We start from the raw sequence: 25,869 nt of genomic DNA, 5'->3' as shown, positions 1-25,869 counted from the left end.
CCCTAAAAACAGTGGCAGTGGCAGAAGGGTGCTGTGATTAGTAGGCTGAACTAGTAGTGTTATGTAACTGTACACTTTTGGATCCAAGGTGAGCTATTATGATCTTTTCCACCATGAGACCTGTGTAAGCCTACTTCAATCATTATAGTGCACGAGGATGAACTATTGTTAGAATCAAAGATATAGGAATTATAAGAGCTCATAGATCACTCCTGATAGATGAGGCCCATGATGCTTATTACTTGTGCAACTTAACAAAACAAAAAATAGTTACTGGTTGAACTAAGACCAGAATTGAAGTTCTCTGAATTCAAATTCCAAATTTTCCCACAGTCAGAACAATCCAGAATGTTTTTAGTAAGCCATGAAGGCACAGTCCTTGTATCACTAAACAGAGAGGATTTCTAATAATGATGATCTTACATTTACTAAGCACCAATGCTCTATGTGATTTACCTGTGATAGCTCAATTAATCACAATCCTACGATGTAGGTACTGTTATCATTCCCAGATGAAGACAGTGAGACAGAGGATGATGAAGTAATAAGCCCAAGATTATACTGTTATTTAACAGCAGTCAGAATTAGGATTCAAACCCAGTCAGTCTGGCGTCAGAATCCAAGCTCTTAACCACTAACTATCCTGACATATAACGAAGCACACCAAGTATCACAAGGAGCCTATAAAAGGCAGACAAACAGGAGAGCTTCTAAAGAAACTGAAGTCTCATGTGAGAGCATGACCTGCATCCTAACTAAGAGCGAATGGGAAGCCACCGGGGCTTATAAGAGAGAGAAAATTGTACCGCATTTTATAAAAAGGCTACTCTAGCTGCAGCTTACATAAGCACACTGGAGAAACTTAATGCCCTTGGATAGCAACGCAAACAAGAGACAATGTGGCCTTGAGCTAAGAGAAAGGAAAGGGCCATTGCTGGATTTAGGAGTTTGATGACATTAAAACAGTGGGCACCCAGGGACTGGTTACATGCTGGGGAAGGGAAGGGAAAGGTAGAGGGAAGAATGGCTTTTATGTTTTTAACTTGAGGGACTAGGCAGTTGAATAGCAATGCTATGTACTAAAGTAGGAAGCAGAGTTAGAAGAAGGGGTTTTGGAGAAGAGAAAAATAACTTCTAATTAACAAGTGAGTTTGCAGTGCCTGCAGAATCCACGCCAAATGAAGAGACAGTCACATTAACAGATACGGGCTCAGAAAGAAAGTGTGGGGTATGGACACACACAGACAGACACAGATCTGAGGGTGAAATCAAATAGCTAAGTCAGTGAATGGACAGGAATATATTTGAAAAGGAGAATACAGAGTAAGAGACGTAGGAGCTACAATATTTAAAAGTTGAGCTGAAAGATACAACATAAAGTGGGAAAAAGTAAGGTATAAAACATGGAAAAACAACAACAAAAAACACTGAACATAATGAGTAAAAATTTTTACATTTACACATATGCGTTTGAAAAAACATGGGCATTAAAATAGGTAGAAATTTCTGTAAATTCAGGACATGTAAGATTTCTGAGACATGTTTAAATATAAGGGTATAATATGTCCATAAAGGTACTATATCATATGACTACCTGCCTATCTTGATTCTAATTGCTATTATTTGTATCAAACTGGCTAACAGTAACTAGGTAGCAAATACTTGATGGACTGTGCAGGTGCACAGTCTTTAGACTCTTAACACACTGGACGGATCATGAGAATTCTCATGTTTTCCTATCACACAGTGTTTTACAAAGTATCATACTTTAAAAAGATATTAGCTTGTAAGAACATGTAATAAATAACTTCAAAATGCAATGGGTATTTAATTGTAAGGTGTACCTTTAACATTTATGTACTTGTTTTTTGTACTTGTTCAATAGAAACTTATCTGGCCACTGGGTAAAGCTAGCAATAAAACTACTGGGCCACATTAAGATACAACATAAGCCACCAGACTTTTTGTAATGAGAGTCAGGACATAAAATCTGCCCTTCCCCCAAATTATAAAATTAATAAACAAAAGACAAGTACTTCTTAACCACATACAGGTATCCCCCACTTTCTGAGAGTTCGCATTAGGCCACTTTTCTTTTACAAAAGGCCTACATTTATTTGTACCCTTTTTGGCTAACTGCAATACATACAAAGAGGATTTTTGCTTTTATGAGAAAAAGCAAGCAGTAAAAATAGCTTCCAGTGCTCACTTCACAGGGTTAGAGGCAGTGCACACCCTTGTAGCCAGAGTGGCAGCCCGAGGTCCGCCCCCTTGGAACCACACTCAGCATCTCAGTGTCAAGCCGGCATCGCTGACCTGTGTTTGTGAGCTTTACCTGGATTTACTTTGTGCATTAATTAGCAAGATGTGTCCTAAGCTTTTAGAAAAGCTTAAGAAAGCTCGTAAGGGTGTTGTACTTATCATAAAATTGGATGGAATTAAATGTATTTGGTATGATTTGGTGCGTTATTTAGGGGGTCTGGGAATACTTGAAAAATTTTCCATATAAATTAATGGTAACTGCTTCTTTGCTTTATGCTATTTTGACTTCTGAAAGGTTTCATAGGAACATACTACTTGTGGATAGTAGGGGAAGCCTGTACTCCTCTATTAGTGTGAAGAACAGAAAAAAAAAGAAATTACATTACCTTATACACTTCACTAAAGCCACCTCTACCAAGCAGATGAAGTAATAAATATCTTTCATTTAACGTTGGGTGATCTTTGAACCTTAAGGGTGGAGAAAAACACACTCAGTAACATGAAAACGCATACAAAAAGGTTCTGTCCACAATAAAGTTCCATGCTCTTTTTCTACCCCTAGCTATTTCTTTCTCACTCTACTGCTAATTCCAAATTCTGTTCCATACTTTTCTATCTGCATGACTATCACCCACCTTAACACCTGGTGTTTATTTATAAAGCTTAACATTTATAGCTGAATTTTCAGGTTCAATGACCAATTATAGCACTGTGATAAAGAGCTACCAACTACTGTGTTATCAAGAGCTTTATGAAATCCCCTATCTACTCAGCAGAAATTACTTACCTCAGAAAAAATACTTTTATATTTTTTGTTATGGTTAATCAAGACTTTATAGTATTGACATAAGATTAAAAATAATTATACTTTTAAACTGGCTTTCACCCATAAATTTTACTGTCTTTAAGACTTCCATAAGTAAAATTTTATTTCCCAATTAAAATAGAAAAATTCGTTTAAAAACTTTGAAAAAAATCACTCACAGATAATACTGCTATTACATATCCACAAACAAGTTTAAACATAGTTTTTAGGACAGACAATTTTTAATTAGTCTTATTCTATTAGAATTTTCATCTGGTACAATTTAAGTTATTCCATAACTATAATATTTCATTCACCTTACGCACTGGAATGATCTATGTATTTGTATTACACATACACAAATGATCACAGATAGGCCTTCTTAATTTTAAGCAAGATATTTATATTTCACAGCAGAAATGGTCACTTCCAATGCTGATACTCTTGTTAGGCCATGAGGTTTTAAATTACATGACAAGTTTAGGTATAAAAGACATGCTTCTCTCCTCAACGTGATTAAATCCAAGGAATGCTTTGCATAATTTCCATCTTCTTGCTTAATTTCTATCTTCTTCAGAAAGTTCCCACCAGTCCACAGGTATTTTCTCTCCATTTTTATAACCAGGGGTTAAGGAAAGAGACTTACACTTTTCTATTTTCTTCTCAAGTTCTGTATAATAATGCCGGATATGTGGCTTACTGAAATCCCTTTAGTTGAAATAATTTCTCCTTCCCTATTATTAATTTTGGTATTCAGTCAACAAATATTTATTGCATGCCTACTATGTGCCAGGGATATAGCAAAAATAAAATGAAGTTCCTCCTCTCATATAGGTTATATTCTAGGGGGAGGAAACAGTTAATAAATAACTGAAATATAGATTTTATAATTCCAGATAGTGATAAATGTTATAAAAAAACAAAGCAAGGTAAAGATACCAGGAGAGGGAAGGGAATGGTGTAAGGACTGCTATTTTAGATAGGGCTGCCTAGGAATGGCCTCTAATGACCATTTGGAGTGAAATCAAAAGGAAGCCACTCAGATATTTAGAAGAGGAACATTTCAGGTGAGAAGGTGGCCAGCACAAAAGCCCTGAGATAGGGATGGGGGCTGGCATGGGGGCTGTAAGTGAGGGGAGGATGACAGAGATATGTTGGTGAGGTGCCCACAGACCAGTTTACATAAATAAGACTTGCTGAGCTACGGGAAGGGCTGTGGATCTTTATTCTAAGTATGATGAGAAGCCCCCAACAAGGAAATATTGTGTTTATGCTCTGCACAGAGGAGAAACACTTTTATCATGTAAAACTGAAGTATAATAATGACTTACTGTGAATTATCTTCATTATTTATCCTTTTGAGCTCTCGAATGTGCAGATTTCTCACTCTTTCCAAACGTTCAAGTTCTGCCTGAATTTCTGCCTCTTCCTGAAAATGAAGAGAGGGGACTATAACAAGCTCAATTTATTTGCTATATAAAAAAGATATTTTTGCCCATGTGTCAGTTTTTTACAGTGACAGGAAGAACAGTTATTATAAAGTACCACTGAGTTAAAAGACCAAAGTGCTCCTTTCAATGCCTGAAAGATGGAAAAAACCTATTTCAAGAAACCATCCTCCACATAAAAATCTATACCTAATGAGATGCCGGGTTTTATTCTGTACAACAAGAAACCTATTTTTATAATGTCTAAACTGAAAATGGCTGCAAGGTAGTCTGAAACTGACTTATAACAAAATGAACTGAAAGCTTCATTTCTGGTACATCCAGATTTTAAGAGGTAATAATTTACTAGCATAAAACAAATGAAGATATCCTATATAATAAAAGGGTATTATGCAAATTGACCCTAACAACAGAACGACCGGTTGCTATGACGCACACTGACCACCAGGGGGCAGACACAAGCTGGGCTGATGGCTGTGAGTGCAGCAGCGGTGGCAGGAACCTCTCCCGCCTTGGCATCACTAAGAATGTCCGACTCAGCTTAAGCCGGCTCCCCTAAGCTGTCAGTTGGACAAGGGCTCCTGGGCTGCCAGAGGGATGTCTGACTGCCAGCTTAGGCCCAATCCCCCAGGCAGTGGGCCTAATCCGGCTGGTGGACATCCCCCGAGGAGTCTCGGACTGCAAGAGGGCACAGGCAGGGCTGAGGGATGCCCCCCGAGTGCACGAATTTTCATGCACTGGGCCTCTAGTTTTACAATAATTAAAAGAGGAAGAAAGGAAAAAGAACCACTGATTATATCTAGAGCTTACAATATTTGGAACACACACATAATCTGACCACTCTCTTTATATAAATCCCACTGCAATCTTAAATAGACTCGAAAACAAACATTTTATGAATAGCTGATCCTTAGTTATCATCAGAGCAGATTTAGGCAAATCCTAAAGAAATTTGTTAATATAAAAATTTTGATATTTTCATGTCTCAAAATATATAAATTTTTAGAACATTAAAAATAACTAGACATGAAAACAAGTCAACATAATCACCCATCACCTACACACCTCTGATTCATCAATATAAACTTGAATATTATTTAAAGAATAAATAAGAATATACCAAATTTCAGGGGAGAGTTTTAAAAATGCCCAATTTTAAAATATTTTTGAATATTTGTTGAGTAAATAAATACAGATTACCTTGGCCTAAAATTATACCTACTACCAATATAAATCTATACCACATGGAGTAGGGGTTATTTCTGAATACTGTGCTTAAATATTTCATCTCTTACTAACTTATCCTCTTTTAATGATTTATCTTCTAATATTTAAAAAAATTTATCTCAGAAAATAATTCTGAAATTTACTTTGAAAATATAAATATTTCATTCCAAAGGAGATAATTTGCAATAGCCTATTTCTAAGGCTTACACTGAAAGAAATGTTCTAAGTATTATTATAAAACTAAACCTAGATGTTTGTATTCCAGTTGAACCTTAAAGTTACTTTAATTATTCTGAAGTGAAACTCAACCACAACTTGTTATAGATATTTAGTGTAGATTAAATAGCAGCTTTCAAAATTAACTTAAATGAGAATACAAGGTTCTAGAATTTGAGGGAGATTTTTCTAAAATAGATAACTATATAGTAGAGGCCTGGTGCACGAAATTCGTGCATGGGGTGTGTGTGTGTGTGTGTGTGTGTGTGTGTGTGCGCGCGCGCGTGCCCCTCAGTCCAGCCTGCACCCTCTCCAATCTGGGACATCCCTCTCACAATCCAGGTCTGCTGGGTCCCAACCGCTCACCTGCCTGCCTGCCTGATCACCCCCTAACCACTCCCCGCCAGCCTGATCGATACCTAACTGCTCTCCTGCCGGCCCGATTGCCCCTAACTGCCCTCCCCTACTGGCATGGTCGCCTCTAACTGCTCTCCCCTGCTGGCCTGGTTGCCCCCAGCTGCCCTCCCCTGCCAGCCATCTTGTGTCTAAATGGGGGTGGCCATATTTTGTATTGGAGTGATGGTCAATTTGCATATTACCTCTTTATTATCCTATCTAATAAAAGAATAATATGCAAATTGACCATCACTCCAACACACAAGATGGTTGCCCCCATGTGGTCAAAGATGACTGCCCCCATGTGGACACAAGATGGCCGCCACAAGATGGCTAGCAGGGGAGGGCAGTTGGGGGGGACCCAGGCCTGCAGGGGAGGGCAGTTGGGGGGGACCAGGCCTGCAGGGGAGGGTAGTTAGGGGCAAACAGGCTGGCAGGGGAGCAGTTAGGCATCAATCAGGCTGGCAGGGGAGTGGTTAGGGAGTGATCAGGCTGGCAGGCAGAAGCGGTTAGGGGCAATCAGGAAGGCAGGCAGGCGAGCAGTTGGGAGCCAGCAGTCCTGGATTGTGAGAGGGATGTCCGACTGCCCGTTTAGGCCCGATCCTACTGGGATCGGGCCTAAACGGGCAGTCGGACATCCCTCGAGTGGTCCCAGATTGGAGAGGGTGCAGGCTGGGCTGAGGGACACACCCCCCGTGCACAAATTTCGTGCACCGGGCCTCTAGTATAGGATATAAAAGGCTAATATGCAGTGTCCCCTCGGGAGTTCGATCACTCACTATGACGTGTACTGACCACCAGGGGGCGGCACGGAATGAAGGAAGGCCCCGATCGGCCCTGATTGCCAGCCAGGCCTAGGACCCTACCCATGCACCGATTTCATGTACCAGGCCTCAAGTGCTAAATAGAGATTTAACTGAAATTTCCTTATTTAATGTAGCTTCAGTCACACATAATTCTAATTTTAATGAAAGAAGAAAAAGGTAATATCCCAGGAGATTAAACTAAAGATTATAAATATAGGAAATAGACTAAAAAGCTTTGGAACAATAAACTCAAGCCACAGCTAAGTTGCGGACCAGTAGTTTTACTGCTAGCTTTACCCAGTGGCCAGATAAGTTTCTATTGAACGAGTACAAAAAATGTTTTACATAAATGTTAAAGGCATGCCTTACAATTAAATACCCATTGCATTTGAAGTTATTTATTGCATGTTCTTACAAGCTAATATCTTTTTAAAGTATGATACTTTGTAAAACACTGTGTAATATGAAAACACGAGGATTCTCGTGTTCCGTCCATAATGTGTTAATTTAGTCATAAAATAGTAAAACAAACTGGTCAGACAGGAATGTCCATGAGTATGAAAAAATTCAAATTCATTTACACCACAGAACACAAAAAAGTGGTAATTTTTTTTCTTCATATTACTGTTTGCTGCCTTAAAACTTAATTTGATTCTTACACATGTAGGAAGCTACAAAATAGTTAGTAGTCTGGTGGATTTTTAACCTGATAAAATAGTGAAATGTCTATTAGAACACCAGCTGAAATACTTGTTTTAACTTTATTTGAAATTGTGGTACAGGGATACTATTTATTTCAAGAGTGAATTTACAGAAATTAATTACATATTTATGACTCAATAAAATTTGAGATTCAGCTAGCATGTTGATGCACATAATTACATTTGTTTTATAATTTTTGGTGTCTATACAATGGCAGTAACCAATATCACAAAATAAATACTTATTTTAAAAAGTAAATGTAGGCCCACCAGTGTGGCTTGGTGGTTGAGCATAGTCCCATGAATCAGGAGGTCACGGTTTGATTCCTGGTCAGGGCACATGCCAGAGTTTCAGGCTTGATCCCCAGTAGCGGGGGTGAAGGAGGCAGCCAATGGATGATTCTTTCTCATCACTGATGTTTCTATCACTCTCTCCCCCAATCCCTTCCTCTCTCTGAAATCAATAAAAACATAATAAAAAAAAATGTATGTCTACATCAGTTAAGCAAGCTCTTTTCTATAGAACTTGACAAATACTGTCCCATAAAATCTTATAATACAAAAGCATAGGCAAGCTTCATTTCCATTTGAACTGTAAAGTTTACAAGGAAAATAAAAGGTCACAAGCACTGGGCGGGGGGAGAAGAAAGCTGGATCCTTCCTAGGTATTTAAGAGGAAATGTCAAGGGAAGGAACTATAGTAGGTCCTGGGGTTATGTTGGAGATCAGTTCCTATGGCACGACGTTAACGGATTTTCGTCATAAATTGGAACCCACCTACATAAGCACCTACGTGAAGCCCATACACAGCAGTAACGAAGTGAAACAGTAAAAAACATTTAAAAGAAAGATAACAATTCCTGATCTCTACTTGTGGTAAATAAATAAAAAACATAAAGCACATATGTACATACGTCAAAATGATGGAACTTTTTTAAAATAAATACTGTAAATGGGAGATGGTGACGTAACCATGAAACGACGTATGTCGAGTCCGACATAACCCGAGGACTGCCTGTATAACCAAAAGTCTTATAAACAGATAGACATAAATCCTCCAAAGTCAGTAAAATATATTGACAAACTTCATATTGTAATTTAGTATTTATTCCACAATATCTTGGACCTTAAAACAAAGTGGAAAAAACAAAGTGGCACATTCTGGAAGATCATTCTGCAACTTGAAGTAATTTCTCTCAAATCCCCAGAGAAAAAATATACATACTATACAATTATGGACTGAAGGTTTATATTCCCCCAAAATTCATGTTTAAGTCCCAACACCCAATGTAATGGCATTTGGAGATGGGCACTGGGAGGTAATTGGAGTTAGATTAGGTAATGAAGGTGGGATCCTCATGATGGGATTAGTGGCTTAAAAAATAAGTTAATCCTCACCCAAGGATATTTTTCCCATTGATTTTTAGAGAGAGTGGAAGGGAGGGGAAGAGAAACATTGATGTGAGAGAGACACATAGATTGGTTGCTTCCGGAATGCGCCCGCAAGCGAGGTTCATGCCCTTGACTGGAATCAAACCTGGGACCAATCCAGCTAGGGTGGGATTAGTGGATTTATAAGAAAGAAGAGAAAGATATCGCTTACCCCCATACCACCCCTTCTTTGGGGGAGCAGAGGAAAAAGGCCATGTGAGGATTTGAGAAAGCAACTTTCTACAAATCAGGAAGTCTCACCAGAAACTGAATCCTGCCAGACCTTGATCTTGAACTTCCAGCCTCCAGAACTATGAAAGAACTGTGAGAAAATAAGTTTCTGTTGTTTAAGCCACCCAGTCTATGGTATTTTGTTATGGCAGCCCCAGCAGATTAACACACATACTTTTAGGCACAAATACTAGAGCAATACTGCCTAGTATCCTCCTTTATAGAAAGGCGCAAGGCCCAATTCTGATCTGGCCTTAGGGTATAATAGTCTAGAATACAGTAGTCTCAGTAACTAATTTATCTTTACTGCAGATCATTTCCAAAGATCTATCACATAGGCTACACTCTCCTTGGTTGAGATTGACATTAACCTATGAGCCATCCTCAGAATTAACAGTTTTCAGAGAGTTAAGGAGAAGCAAGGATGACCTGGGCTCACAACTGATCTAAATTCATTACAGAATAAAATTCTCAAACATATGTCAAAACTAGGCAAGATTACTAAAAGAGGTAATCTAATCAGCAAGATCATGCTTCGTAAGAATACCAAGTCATCCACTAGCTGAGCAATAAAAGAGGAGGTCTAGAAGAAGCAAATAGCATCTCTGGAAAGGAACTGGTCTCCATAGGCAATTACAGTGAAGGGACATGAGTAAGAACAGAGAGGTAGGTTTGGTAATCACATACAGTAAAAGGACATGGCTCTCTTCTGTTTCAACAAAAAGAGATAGACAATTTAACCGTACACTAAGGTGTACCACCGGTTAATAATGCGGATTTTATAGTCAAAGAAAACACGATAATTTCAAAAGAAACATCAAAAGTGCTTTATTCAAAGTAATGTCCATCACTAGCTACACATTTCCCCCATCTTTCAGGTAATTTGTGGATACCGTCCCAATAGAACTTTTGTTCTGAGGCAAACCATTCAGAGACCCAATTTTCCACTTCTTCATATGTTTTGAAGTGCTGCTCAGAAAGTGCATGTGCCATCGATCGGAACAACTGGTAATCTGAAGGAGCTAGGTCTGGTGAATACAGCGGGTGGGTTAATACTTCCCAGGAAAGATCTTTTAATGTGTCTTTAACTGGTTTTGAAGTGTGTGATGGTGTGTTATCATGAAGCAAAATTATTTTGCCGTGTCTTCTGGAACATTCTGGTCATTTCACGATCAAAGCATGGTTCAAATTGATTATTTGTAAACAGTTTCACTTGGTTTTAGAAGCTCGTAATACACCACACCTTCCTGATCCCACCAAACACAGAGCATTGTCTTCTTTTCGAAGTGATTTGGCCTTGCAGTCGATGTTGATGGTTGACCTGGATCAACCCATGATTTTGTGCATTTGGGATTCTCAAAATAAATCCACTTTACATTGCCAGTCACAATTCGATGCAAAAAAGATTTTCTTTCATACCACTGAAGCAACATTTTACTGATGACTTTTCGGTTTTCCATTTGTCTTTCGTTCAGTTGATGTGGCACCCATTTTCCTTCCTTTAAAATCTTTCTCATTGCTTGTAAACTATCGGAAATTGTTTGCTGAGCAACGTTTAATCTTTCTGCAAGTTGTTTTTGAGTTGACACACATCTTCATCCAATAATGCTTGTAACTGTTGGTCTTCAAACTTTTTCAGTTGACCTGGACATTCTTTGTCTTTCACATCGAAATCATCACTTTTAAGTGTTTAAACCAGTGTTCACAAGTATCTTGAGATGGAGCATGTTCACCATAAGCTTTCCAAAGTATTCAGCAGCACTTTTCTTCAAAATAAAGTAATGAATTATAACTTCCCGCAAATGTTCTTTTTGTGGCACGAAATTCGACATTTTTAAGTATAAAAATATCTATGATGTTAACACCTTCAGCAAATTTGACATATGAAGTTTTGAAGCTTGTTGTCAATACAACAAAACAGCATACATATCAAATTGCATATATATCAACATATGTGTAACTCCATCTATTGAAAAAATCCGCGTTATTAACTGCTACACCTAGTACACTATAGCTATTTTAACAGGATTTTAAAATAAGCTCTAATATTCTAAATTATATTTTAAAAAAAACAAGTCATACAAGTATACAACAGATCTCGATATCGCCTCATTGTTTGAGTAGCCTGCAAAACACACCACTTTCCAAAATTTTTAACTTGAAAATTTATATGGAAGGTAAATTTCACAGCAACTTAACTAGAAAGGCTTGTCCTTTGCCAGATGTTTAGCATAGGAATGCTTTCTATTTGTAATCAAAGTCTCTTCCGGCAATTTAATATCCCCTTAGCTCACATTTTAAGCCAAAAATAAATTACAGCGAAGTAGAATCTCTGTAAATGCCAGGTTAAAACTGCTAGGTGGATTTGGGGTATTTTTGAGCATTTCCCATAATGGCAATTTTAAAAAGAAAGGTGGGCTATATAGGCATTAAGCTATAAATGCTTAAGGAGTTATAAAATGCATTTTCACATGTCAAACCGATACATTCCTGAAAAAATTGAATGCACTAGTTTCAACTTCTTTAGCAAATCTTGAGTGTATAGTATATTCCATGTCATTCCCCCACCCCCAAAAAACCCGAGCAAAAAAAAACACCCTCAATTTGAAAGAGCTGCCTTTCTGTAAAGCCAAGATAAGATGGAAAGTTATTTTGCTGTAACGTTCTCAGCTTGCCTATAATCGATGAGAGTTGCTAAAACAAAAGAAATTACGTGTGGTATATTACGAAAATGGTGGAAGCAAAGAAATGCATATCACTTCAAATAGTCTATTCAACACATAACATTACTTGGTCTAGGAAAACTAGTTCAGAATGAGGTTTCAAAGTTTAACACTCAAATCGTTTAGTAATGGACACTAGTAATCCCTCAAAAGTTAGCATTTCTAGGTCCTCAAATTAAGTTTCATTACATAAACTACTTATGTCATTCTAAAAGTTTATCACCAGGAAAGTGAAAGGTAAAATTAACAAAAGGCACTATTTAAAAGCTAATGGAAATGGTTGTGCAGGAAAGAATTAAAGACCATCTAGACAGCAGATCTAAATTTGTAGAAATCATATTTGAAACTACTTGTGCGTAGTCCTATTTCTGTTGAGTATGACTGTGTAGACTGAGGAGAAAGGATAAAAATTATGAAATTCTTGGGGTGGTAGGGTTCTTTCTAAGTATAAAAATGTTCTCTCCACTCCCATCCCTAACTACTCATTGAGCTAATTATTACAGAAGCTACTATATCTCCCTCAGGTGTGTTTAACTGGCTCAGACAATTATTTTAGAACCTTAATGTTTTCTTCCCACTTCATTTCCTTCTTGGAGGAGGGGGGCAAGTAATGGTGGGTATGGTGTTTTATTCTCTCTTTAAATGCATAAATACTTACATTAAAACCCCTAATTGTGAATAACTGTTAAAATGGACATTGATTCTGTCAATTCCCCCATTCTATTTAAAACCAAACAAAATCCTACCTTAGCAACAGCATCTATATATATAAAAAGCTAATATGCAAAGTGTCCCCTCGGGAGTTCGATTGCTCACTATGATGTGCGCTGACCACCAGGGGGTGGCGTGGAACGAAGGGAGGCCCTGGCGGACAGCCAGAAGGCCCTGATCAGCCCTGATCGCCAGCCAGGTCTAGGGACCCTACCCATGCACGAATTTCATGCACTGGGCCTCTAGTATAAATATAACAATTCAACTGGCTGGCAAAATTTAAATGCTTAGAATATTTAGTACACTTTTGAAACAAATTACAGTGACTGTATGGGGGTGTGTGAAATTCCTGATGTAAACACTAATGGGGTGCTAACATAAGCCCTAGCACATACAGGTACAGCGCCTTAGCAGAGTATACTGTAGCCCTTCTCACAGCTTTCTGCTTCCCTTTAACCTTTTTTTTTTTTTTTTCCGGATTTTTGTGGATTCCTTGTTTGTTTGTGTGTTTTTTTTAAGTCTAAAAAGATTTAACACAATAATGGAAAAAGCCCAGTCTTCCAGACTCTACACATATGCACATAAATGACATGGAGTTATAGTTCTTATTGAGAAGTGGCTAATATGACTTTAAGATTCTTTCCAAATTTCCACTGCCTATACAACTAGATAAATTAATACTGAACACCATGGTTTCACTTTGGTAACAGAACATCTACTTCCAAATTAAGAAACAACGAGCCAGGAATATGCCTGCAGGTCTATAGTAACAGTAGGAGGGAGAATATAAATACTGGGAGTTTTCCTATCTACAGCTAGTCCCATGTTCTCTCGGGAGTCCTTTTTTACAGAATACTAATTTTTAAATGGGAAATAGTAGTAAGAACGAAGTTTAGAACTGCAACACTCTTCTTGGTACTTCTCTTGCCCATGCATGCCAAGAAGTCAGGACCCCCGTAACATTCTCCATGGGCTTCACCATGCCTTTTCCTAGTAAAGTGCATTTTTTATTCTTGCACTGAAAACTACTGCCTACACAGTAGCATCTTGTGTTATGTTCTAGAGAAACATAACGTACAATGTGGTTGTGGCTTTAACTGTCAGAAGAACTCCCAAAAGATTTCTTCTAGTCATGGTCATGAATATAAAGGTGTACAGATGAACCCCTCTAGCATTATATTATTGTTCATTATTTTCGTATACTTATTCAGACCTAAAGTGACCAGATATGTCACATGTGCAAACTTAATTCTTTGTGGTCATACTAAGGTATGACCACAAAGAATAAATCAGATAACAATGATATTCTAGAAAGGAAGACCAAAGCAGATATCAAACTTAAAGAATACTTGGGGGTCATTTCACCTAAAATCAATGCCCTGCATTCTCCATTGCTCAAAAGGCTTGTAGACAAATCCATTGTCTTCCATTTCAACTAGTTGCATGGTCCACTGTGAAGGAATGAGAAAAGTGCTGTGTGCTTGTTCTTGACCTGTAAAGATTTCATCATGGAAGATATAATACTGATGCTGCTGCTGCCTGTCACTGGTTGTTGCTCTTTGCAGGTGCCAATATCAGTCAGAGAACAGGATTTCAGTGGCAGAGTTGTTGCTATACTGTTATCTCTTCAGAACGAAGGCACAAGGAGAGATGAATGCCACATCGCAAGGAGCAAAGGAGAGAGAGAGAGAAAGAAATGGTGTCAGGTGGCATGTTGGATGCGATTTTTGTTTTAGTAGAGATTGAGATGACTGCAAATTGTTTATCTGATTCCTTCGGTCTGCAAAGACACATCTGTGTTGGTGCTGATGATTCTTGACTAATCCTGTTTCAATTACAAATTGGTTATGGTTTTTCCAAAAAAACTTCTGGCATTTATATTCAGGGCTTACAAATCTCTCTCATTCTCTCTCTCTCTCTCTCTCTCTCTCTCTCTCTCTCTCTCTCTGTCTCTCTCCCCCTCCATCCACCCCCTAAAACACATACATTAAAGCCAATCCCTATGACACTATTCAATATTGTATTCTGAGATGTCAAATCTTCTACATGCATTCTTTCCAACTAATCAATGTTTAGAATCTAGATGATGACAAAACTAAAAAATAAAGAGCAACACATATCCACATGCTGTTCACATCACAAATTTGAATAAATAGCAGTGGCAAGACATAGTTATTGGCCCTAATAACTTTCAAATTTCTTATTTTCTTATCATTTTGGGGTATTATGATTGGTAACTTGTAGAGCATCTATTACAAGGAAGATGGATTTTTAGGGATAAAAAAGAACAATCCTTGGAAAGCACGCCCACGTAGTTTCTTGAATTCCAGAATAATGTTCTGAAATAGACAAATAACCATCTAACAGAACACTTCAAATCACAAAGACAAATTGCTTTACTATAACTAGAATTTATCAAAGACTGGAATTAAGACAGAATCAACCATAAAAGCTAACTGGTATATGGTTTGTTAGTTCCCTTAAATCCACAGGTTCCAAATGTGGCATAAAAAGGATAGTTAAGCAGCTTTGCCTCAAAGGAACAAGTTTTGAAAGATAGGAAATTACTCTCGTTATAACTATAAGCTATTATTAAGTGGTAACTGGAAAAATGTGTAAATAATTACTAGTAGCACAAAAGTTTTTAAAAAAATTTTTTTAAGGAATGTCTTGGCCCGTGTTCTCAGTAGTTAGAACTCAAAATGAGCCCCAGAGGGTCCCTGGATTCTTGGTTAAAGGTAAGGGTCAAAGGCACATGCCTGGGTTGCAGGTTCGTTCTGGCCACAGTTAGGGTGAGCTCAGGGCATGTGGGAGGCAACCAATCAATATGTCTTTTTCACACCGATGTTTCTCTCTCTCCCTCCATCCCTCTCTCTCTCTCTCTTCTACTAAAAATCAGTGGAAAAAAATATCCTCGGATGAGAACTAACAAAAAATAAAGTTTTAGAAATAATTTGTGTGGTCTCCATATATTTTATTAGATCAGTTTTTTTCTGTTATATCCTTAAACTATATAAAAGGAAAAATTATGTTAGAATATGTACACTTTTAAAAAAAATTGTGTTGCTTGTTGAACTTTAAAAATAAATTTAGAGTGAAAAGTAATATATATCAGCTAATAACAAAACATTCTAGCTGATATAACAATCTCTAATAGAATACCCAAGGAAAGTAATATGTGAGAGAAAGAGAGTATATGTGTTTGTGAAAAACTTAACTGCTCTCCTTTACCTGCGATGAAAATGAAATAGCATGTTTCTGGAAGGAAAAAAAAAAAAGCAAACATTCCCACTACTCTAAGAGAGATGGGAAGAAAGCTACAAGTGAATTAATTCTTCTGAATAAAAAGCATCAACTTGCTGTCCTCTACAACAAAAAGAATGTAGGAAGAAAGCCTCTGTGTATTGCCACTTAAATAGGAGTGAGAAAGGTTCAAGAGAAAATGTAAGCTTTGCTGGTTACTAGTGATATTAATTTAGACAAAGCATATACATATCTTGGCATTCAAAAAGTTAACATTAATGGTCACTCTAGAATGGTTAAACTTCCAAGCCCATAAAATGTAATATTATGTGATTTTCCTGAAATGAGAACTTGATTCATGCCTGTATCAGGCACAGTGTGAAAATAAGTCACTCAGTGAGAGAGCAATGATTTCATAAACTGATAATAAGTAACAATAAATATTAAAGAATTCTTGATATATTAAAACAAAGGTGATGCTGCACAGTGATTTTCCTAATCTCAGGAGACAAAACTAGTATGCCATAAGTAAGATTAAATTTACTATTTGGTGGTAACCAGAAATACCTGCTTATTTTAGCCATAGACTTACCTTTAGACTCTAAAGTTTAGAGGTTTCTGCTTCACACTCATTCATTATTCTATCACATTAACAGCTTTGAACTTATATTTCTAAACCTCTAGAATAGCACAGAATGTGAACTTTATGACTTATTCAATGATAAACACACATTTTCATATTTGCTTACTTATTCAATTATTATATTTATAAAATATAATGCACATCATAAATTATTCATTTCAATACAAAGTCCTTATAGTCTCATATGTCCAAATGGCATGAATTTCCTCAAAGGAGGACCTTTTCTTTTTCTGTCCCAACAAATTAATCCAATAATTTTGCTTTAACTCTAAGTGTTTATTAAAGGGAGAGCGAAAGCAAGATTCAGCCTGGCTAATGCAAGAGTATGCCGGGCTCCAAATCTAAACTCTAAGCTGACACACCACAAGTGAATTCCCATAGGGTTACATGGACATCAAATATTCACAGATCAGATCCAGCCTATGGTAGAAGCTATATAGTTACAAGCTGAGGTACAGTTGATGTCAGCTTAATAAACCCAGGGGCACAGGAAGCTGATAAGAGAGTGATAACGTATTTTTTCTTAAGTCATACTTGTTCTCTCTGTTAAAAGTGTACAATCAGCCTTCTTTTTAGAAAACATAATGACCTATTTAAATGATTTATTTTTCAACTGTGGTTTAGAATGCCAGATAACTTATTTTTAAAATATGTAACTTAATGCTTATTATTTTTTAATTATACAACTCAAAAATTAATACCCAGTGGTAAGCAGGGTATTTTTATTTTTGTTCTAAGGTGACACTACCTATTCAATTTTGTTCTTTGTATCTATGTACTACTAGCACCTTTCTTTAAAATGGATTCAATTTTTCTCACCCAAAATAGTCTCTCAGAAGAAAATGAGAATGCAAGACATGAGAGTATGTTCCAGCATTACTAGTTCATTCAATCCCCCAAAATATCCCAGGATGGATAGCAAAGAAAAGTAATGTTGTAAATTGGTTAAGAAGAAGATAAAGTTAGAAATCTAAAACTGCTCAGTAAATTTGAAAAAATAAAACAGGAAAAAGATTATGGAGGGGACAGTCATTAAAAAGAATGAATAAGTTAAAAAAATGGAGAAGTCAAATAATAGGAAAGAGAATAACATAAAAGTTAGATGAAAAGGTGTAATATTCTATAACAGTTCACAACTGTTTATGTAATATCTGGACATTTACATATACCTCACTTTAGAAAACAGAAGTATTTCAAAGAAACTGAATATTTTAAAAGTACCAGGAAAGTTTTAAATATCAACCAACCAAAACCAAAACCAAACCCTCCTCTGAAGCCTTTTAAAAAGTGAAGTATTTTTCCTAATACAAATAAGTGATTCTCAATTTAACTGTTTTATAATTTCAGATTTTATAGGTTTTCAAAAAATAGGATATAAAATCTCATCTTTAGAAAGAGTAATTTGAAGTTTACTATTATATGTTAAAAGAAAAACCCTCCAGTTAAACCTGTACTTATATACTTATGAGAGGCCCGGTGCATGGATTCATGCACTGGAGGGGCCATTTAGCCTGGCCTGCGGGGATCGGGCCTAAACGGACTCTCCGACATCCCTTGAGGGGTCCCGGATTGCAAGAGGGCGGTTCTCGGGTGACGCACCCCAGAATCAGGCTCCCTCCTCTCTTCTCCCAATATTATATCACTTTCTCTCTGTATCTGTCTCGCTTCTTTCATCTCACTTTACCCTAAGTTTGGTGGTAACTGACGATTTGTGGACATTTAGATGCAAAATGCAATTATTTAGCAAACGGGATTTACTTAGCCTAGAATCTAGCCGCCTAGGGCAGGACTCTGCTCAATGTCAGGCTCCCACCCAGGCCCTTCCACCCAGACAGTGTCCTGTGGCAGCGGGAACTTCCTTCTTCCCATCTGAGCTGCTCCTTCGCCTCCTTCCCTCCCCAGAGGTTGCCTGCTGGCACTACTGTCTGACTGGAATGAGAAAAGCTGCGGCCGGTTTCCCAGCTGAGAGTGGTAGTGGGAAAATTTGCTGCCTCCACTGGAAATCGATATTAAGTGGATGGGCCGGCGTGGAAGCCAGACGTCGGGGCCGCAGCCAGTAGGTCCTGCACGTCTCATCATTTAGCTAATCGAGTCGAAAAGTTTCTGTAAGGGCCAGACCCACGACCTCAGCAATGAGCTAGAGGCCCAGTGGGGAGCCAGACCCGAAGTGGGGAGCCAATGGGCTAGAGCAGTGGTTGGCAAACTGCGGCTCGTGAGCTGCAGTTTGCTGCTCTGTTGACTAATGAGTTTGCCGATCACTGTGTAAGGCATTACCCTCACCCAGAAGTTTTGACTTCAGGTTAAAGACATTAGCACATTATTAAAATGTTTTTTAAGTGTTTTTCCCTAAGGCAGTGGTTGGCAAACTCATTAGTCAACAGAGCTGCAGTTTGCCGACCACTGGGCTAGAGGCCCGGTGCACGGATTCGTGCACTGGTGGGGTCCCTCAGGGGATCAGGCCAAACCGGCTTTCCGACATCCCCCAAGAGGTCCTGGATTGCGAGAGGGCAGTTCTTGAGTGATGCACCCTGGAATTGGGCTTCCTCCTCTCTGGTTCCAGGTGCATCATCCGAGAACCGCAGCTGCCAAGTCACCACAGCTCAGCAGCTCCTGCATTGAACGTCTGCCCCCTGGTGGTCAGTATGCGTCATAGCTACTGGTCGGACAGTCGCTTAGGCTTTCATATATATAGATTGTCCCATTATCATGAAAGGTTGATCAGAAAATAATTGACAAATCTTTATATGGGACATCAAACGGGTCCCTATGAATTCATTATCAAAAAGGCTTAGGTGAGCACTCAAATACTTCAATTCATGCTATATTACAAAATCCCCTCTTCCTTCTATAGTCCCATTACAACTCCATCTGTTACAGAGAATAGACTGCAGTTGTCTACTGTATCTCCAAAAGCAGGAGAAATAGTCAATAATTACAATAGAAAAGAATGAAGAACTAAAAAATAAAACAAAACACCCAGAATAAATTTACTATTCAAGCAGTTTAGGTGGAGACTTTTCTGAGCAGGAGCATAGACAGATATATGGCACAGTAAAAGAACACTAATGCAAAGTTTCTAGATATACACACACTTACTTACTTACTTATTTATTTAATGTCCTCATAGTCACTGCCCACTGATCTGGAGCCTGGAGGCAGGTCCCATTAATGCGAAGTTTCTAGATATACACTTACTTACTTTACTTAATTTACTTATTTACTTATTTGTTTATTTAATGTCCTCATAGTCACTGCCCACTGACCTGGAGCCTGGAGGCAGGTCCCACTTCTGCAAAACGTATCAGAACATGACACATACCCTATTTATAACCTTTTTCTGTTCCCTGTAATTAAATGGCATGGGGCTGAAGCATGCTGATGGATTTGCCAAAACAAAATAGCATAGCGTGAATAGTAGCTGCTACCAGAATGGGTTTCTCTGTCCCATTTTACCCTACCCTAGGGAGATGACTTCCGAGATACTAACTTCAATTAGCTCACTAATTCAATTTCAACTATTATTCAGCCTATTAAAAAACTTTCAGTAATCTGCCCTCACAGGGTGGTTCAGACAATTGGAGCATTGTCCCATACACCAAAAGGTTGGGGGTTCAATCACCTGTTGGGACACATAAGGGAAGCAACCAATAGATGTTTCTCTCTCACACCAATGTTTCTCTGTCTCTAAAATCAATGAAAAAACACACACATATCCTTGGGTGAGGATAAAAAAACAACATTTCAGTAATCTGACAAGCAGAAAACATGATTTAAAAAGCCGGGTTAAAGAAAAAGAATTTTATATCTGTCAGTAAAATTGAGGGGGGAAATTTACTGTAATATGTTTTTTTGAAATGATATGAACCAAAAATATAAACTGTAAAAACAATGAAGTGATTAGCATGTCAGCTTATAAACAAGTAAAATAGCATTTAAACAAAGTAATGTTAAGATTGGAGGTCTGGCCAAGAATCACTACTTCACTACAGGAACAGCATCTCAATGTCTGTAAGTTGACACAAGGTAATGGAATATTTTTTTAATATACTCAACATAAGCAAATGTAATGCCGCTCTTTTTTTTTTTGGTCTAAAAGTTTTTAATTTGGAGACTTTCTCTTCTTTCTTAAGATTAGATTTCTTTAATAAGAAACTTATAACACAACTCTCCACAACCTCCGGTAACAAACAAAATCCAACAGATGTTTCACATACCTTTTTGAGATGTCCTAGTCTAAGTTTGAAAATTTCTTCCTGTTCATGATATTCTGCCAAAGTCAACCTGTCAAAAATAAAATTGATTCTAGATATTAAGAATAATACTTATTATTTCTTATTAACAACCAGCTATGTAAAGTTAAGTTAATCCAATGGAAGTAAGAAAATGTTGACAACTTTCAACCCAAAATATATAAGGCAAATGTCCTTTAAAATATTCTTCAGAATATATATACTTATAGATAGAACAGTAAATTAATATATACGTGGAAATTAATGAACAAAGTAAACTAACAAAACAAAATATAAATACTCACAGATACAGAACAGACTGACAGCTGTCAGAGGGGCAGGGTTTGGGTGGGAGGGGCTCAGTGAAAATGGTGAAGGAATTAAGGAAAAAAACAACTCATAGACACAGACAACACTATGGAGAATACCAGAGGGAAAGTTGGGTGGGAGGAAGAAGAAGAGGGTAAAGGGGGGATAAATGGTGATAGAAGGAGACCTGATTTGGGGTGGTGAACACACAATACAACACACAGATAATGTATTATATAATTGTACCCCTGAAATCTATATAATTTCACTACTGGCCCAGTGCATGAAATTTGTGCACGGAGGGGGGATTCCCTCAGCCCAGCCTGCACCCTCTCCAATCGGGGACTCCTTGGGGGATGTCCAACTGCCAGTTTAGGACCAAGTGATCGCTGGCTCCTAACTGCTCACCTACCTGCCTGCCTGATCGCCCCTAACCCCTCTGCCTGCCTGCCTGATCACCCCTAACTGCCCTCCCCTGCCAGCCCGATCTCGCCCCCAACTGCCCTCCCTTGCTGGCCTGGTTGCCCCCACCTGCTTCCCCCTGCCAGCCTGATAGCCCCTAACTGCCTCTGCCTGTCTAATCGCCCCTAACTGCCCTCCCCTGCCGGCCTGATCTCGCCCCCAACTGCCCTCCCCTGCCAGCCTGGTTGCCCCCAACTGCTCTCCCCTGCTGGCCTGATTTTGCCCCCAACTGCCCTCCCCTGCTGGCCAATTTGGTTCTGATTGGTTGGTTCCTATGCCAATCAGCATCAAAAGCTCCGCCTCCTAGGCAGCCATTGGCTCCTCACAGTTCACCCAGATTTGGTTCTGATTGGTCAGTTTCTATGCCAATCAGCATATCTGGGCCTGATCAGCAGCCCCCAATGGCCTGGAGAGAAACAGAGGCGTGGCTGCTGGCAAAGCCTGGAGAGAAAGAGAGAGGCAACGGATGATCAACAGCTGCCATGGAGGCTGCAGATCAGACCCTGCCTCTCTCTTCAGGCCTGATCTGCAGCCCCCTTGGCAGTCAGTGCTGGGTCGCTGCGCCCGCACAGGTGACTACAGGACTGACTCCGGTGTTCAGTCGAGCCTTTGGTTGGTCATTACAGACCCTGGGTTATTATATATTACGATTAACCAATGTCACCCCCCCCCCCCCCCCGGCAAAATGCAATAAAATTAAAGAAAAACAGTGTTGAAGGTATAGACTAGTTTCTTCTTGCTGTTTTTATTAATATGTGAGATGAGAGATAAATTAAGGGAACAAATGTTCAAAAATAAGGAATCAGGACTTAAAGGCTTAAGAAATTCTCATCCTACCCAAAGTGTGAATTACACTAAAATTGAGGTTCACTGCTCAGAAAAGGTTTTTTAAAAAAATATATATTTTATTGATTTTTTTTACAGAGAGGAAGGGAGAGGGATAGAGAGATAGAAACATCGATGAGAGAGAAGCATTGATCAGCTGCCTCCTGCATGCCCCCTACTGGGGATGTGCCCACAACCAAGGTACATGCCCTTGACGGGAATCGAACCCGGGACCCTTCAGTTCCCAGGCCGATGCTCTATCCACTGAGCCAAACCAGTTAGGGCAGAAAAGTTTCTCTTAAAAAAAAAAAAAAAAGGGAGAAAAGATTGTGTAGCTGGACAACCTTTTGCTAATATCCCAGAGAGGCCAGATTATTCAGTCACATAGTCTTTAACAAGATGAAGAGTGGTGTGTGTGACTCATAGATTCCCTCAGCCTTCTCAGCAGAAGCCAAAAATAGTGATTGGATTATTTAGAAAAGAACTGTGGAAGATCCTCTTGTCTAAATGAATGAATCATTACTTTATACATGGGAGATCTACAAGATTCTTAAGAACCTTATACAGCAGAAAAAGTAACAGTTTGGATTTAAAAGGACAGAGAGTATAACATGCAAGTCTGTCACATCCCCCAAATTCTACAAATAAGAAGCAGGCTGATAAAGCTACTCAGCTACAAATATATGATAACCTTCATGGGAATTATTGTCAAAACTTCAGGTCCAGAAGGCAGAGCCACAAGCCACAAATAATTATTAGCAGACCTTGAAACCAAATCGAGTTTGAGTTTGTCTGATGGATTTGAACCTGCTTGGGATCAATGACTCCTTTACTTTTTTTTGTTTGAGCTGGAAACTGTTATCCTATGTCTGTCCTCACCACTGTATTCTGGAACAAGCCTGTTTCTTGAGGTTCACAGATTAAGAGGAATTGTCTCTCTGGGTGAATTATACACAGAGTCACCCATACCAGATTTAGACAATGAGATTTAGACTGTTTGAGCTGGAGAGATATAGATGAGATTTTGGATGTTGAGTTGATGCTGTATTGTGGGTGAGGTTTTTGGGTTTTTTGGGATAGGATGAAGAGATGAATATATTTTTCATGTGGGAAAGATGTGAATCTTGGGTCAGAGGGAAGACTATGGTAGACAGAATAATGGCTTCCAAAAAATGCTAAACGCCAAACCTTGGATGTATGGACTGGACATCATTTTCTCTACCAATTTATAAAATGTAGGTGTTTTTTAAGGATCTGTTTTATGCCATCGTACATCTTGAGAATTAGCTACCTAGTCTCCTTGAGTATTAGCTGCTCTCAGGGTTTCAGTTACCATGTATATGTTGCTACAAACTTTTATCTCCAGGCCACATTTCTCTCTTCAGTATCAAATATTTACATTTCAATTTTGAAGGATATTTATATCCTTGCTTAGTTGATATTGGTACTTAAATATTTCACAGGAACTTGTAATGCAGCCTGTTCAAAACTGTATTTATTAAAAACAATCCAAAACACAAACTGTATTTACTATTATCTTTTCTATTTCAATCTCTCTCTCCCCAGCTGTACACGCACACACACTTTGCCTTTTCCTGTGTTCTCTATTATTAAATGGTTCTGCCATCCTCTCAATGCCACATGCCAGAATTTTGGTTGTCACCCTTAACATTTTAGATCAAGATTTTTATCATTTCCCACTAATAAATAGGTGCTGATAATCTTATCTTTTAAAGTCCATCTCAAAATCTACTTCCTTTTTCAAATCTTTCCTAATTTGGGGGGCTGTGTAAATTGTAGTTAAAACATATGGCTATCTTTTTTAATTTAGCAAATGATTTACTTTTTGTAAATTTGTTGCTTAAAAAAAAGAGTTGATGGGTAGGCGAGCAGTTATATAGAAGAAAGTGTGTGTTAGCTTTAACTCCACCTAATAGACACCAAATTGTTCTTCTATAGCTTAAATGTACCCACTTATGTAAGTGCCCACTGGTACCATTCTAACTCAAGTTATTGCTATCTCCCATTTGTTTTTTTTTTGTTTTTTTTTTTTTTACATACATCTCCCTTTCAGCTTTGATCTTGTCCTCCAATCAATTTTCAGTTGTAAATAGTCATTTTTTCCCAGATAAAATTATGATCCTTCTGTTCTCTTCTTTAGAACCCTAACATAGCTCTCTGTTGTTTGAATGATATTAAGATAGCTTATAAAATACTTTTGATCTGACACCTTCTGACCTCTCTAGCCTCAATTACTGTTTTCTTATGTCTCATCATGTAACTTTTATGTTTCCTTCAGTGGTCAAGATAAAATTCACTCTCACTGAAGACCCTCTACAGGCCTTCTTATTTCTCTATCCTTATTCGCCAACATCTGCCCTGTGTACCCTATGTTAAAACTCTTGTAGTTCTCTAAATGGACTATGCTTTCTGTGCCTTTATGCATCTGGTCCTTGCCCTTCTTCACCTCATTTCCTATTCATCCTTGAACACTTGGCTCAGATATCAATTTCAATAGAAAGCTCTCTCTAACTAACCTTTTTTCTTCCTAGTTTTTCCCCTCCCCATCAAGTCAGGTGCCCATGGCCTTTTGTACATTCCTGCCTATATTGTAACATTTATGTCACTATTTTATCTTTATAAATAGTCTCAATATCTAGCACAGTTCCTGGCATATGGAAAGTGGTAGGTAAATACTAAATTACAATCCATAAGCATTTGATTTTCATTTTCTCTTATTCAACACACCATTTTTTTCTAGTTTGTTACAGGTGTTTAGCTTCCTGCTTACTTCCAAGATGGTAACAGCTGTAACTATAGTTTAATAATCATAGACTTGTCTCATTTCCATCCCATTTTATTGCATATGTTGACTTAGAACTAACCCTGAAGTTATGCTGCTATGTGTTCTTGGAGTGGCAAATTAAGTGATACTACACAGCAATTTGATTACATTCTTATGCAGAAGCAGATTTAAATAGGGGGAAAGCCACAAAACACTTCCAGTCCATAACAGAGACCAAGAAGACGAATCCAAGTAAGTTAAATGAAAATTAGGAGAACAAGGTTATTTCAAACACTAAGACAATAAAAGTCTTTTAAGAAAAAGTTAAGATGCAACTATATTCAATGCTGCCAAGTTGAAGACTCAAATGTCTATTGCATTTACCATCAAGGAAATAGTTTATAATCTTTAAAAAA

At 38.1% G+C, this 25,869-nt stretch overlaps 1 protein-coding gene across 1 annotated transcript in view; it reads right to left on the bottom strand.

Moving 5' to 3' along the window:
* The window catches only part of TLK1 (tousled like kinase 1), a 171,466-nt gene that overhangs the window by 20,118 nt on the left and 125,479 nt on the right, over positions 1-25,869 (bottom strand). The window contains exons 12-14 of the mRNA XM_080668804.1: positions 21,058-21,124; positions 4,399-4,496; positions 2,649-2,730 (exon numbers count right to left, since the gene is read on the bottom strand). Of these exons, the coding sequence (XP_080524930.1) occupies positions 2,649-2,730; positions 4,399-4,496; positions 21,058-21,124 (247 nt within the window). The remainder of the gene's footprint in view (positions 1-2,648; positions 2,731-4,398; positions 4,497-21,057; positions 21,125-25,869) is intronic.

This window comes from Plecotus auritus, assembly GCF_963455305.1.
Source record: "Plecotus auritus genome assembly, chromosome: 5".
NCBI classification, from domain to species: Eukaryota; Metazoa; Chordata; class Mammalia; order Chiroptera; family Vespertilionidae; genus Plecotus; species Plecotus auritus.
Note: the sequence above shows the minus strand (reverse complement) of the source record. Positions and strands in the feature narration are given on the sequence as shown.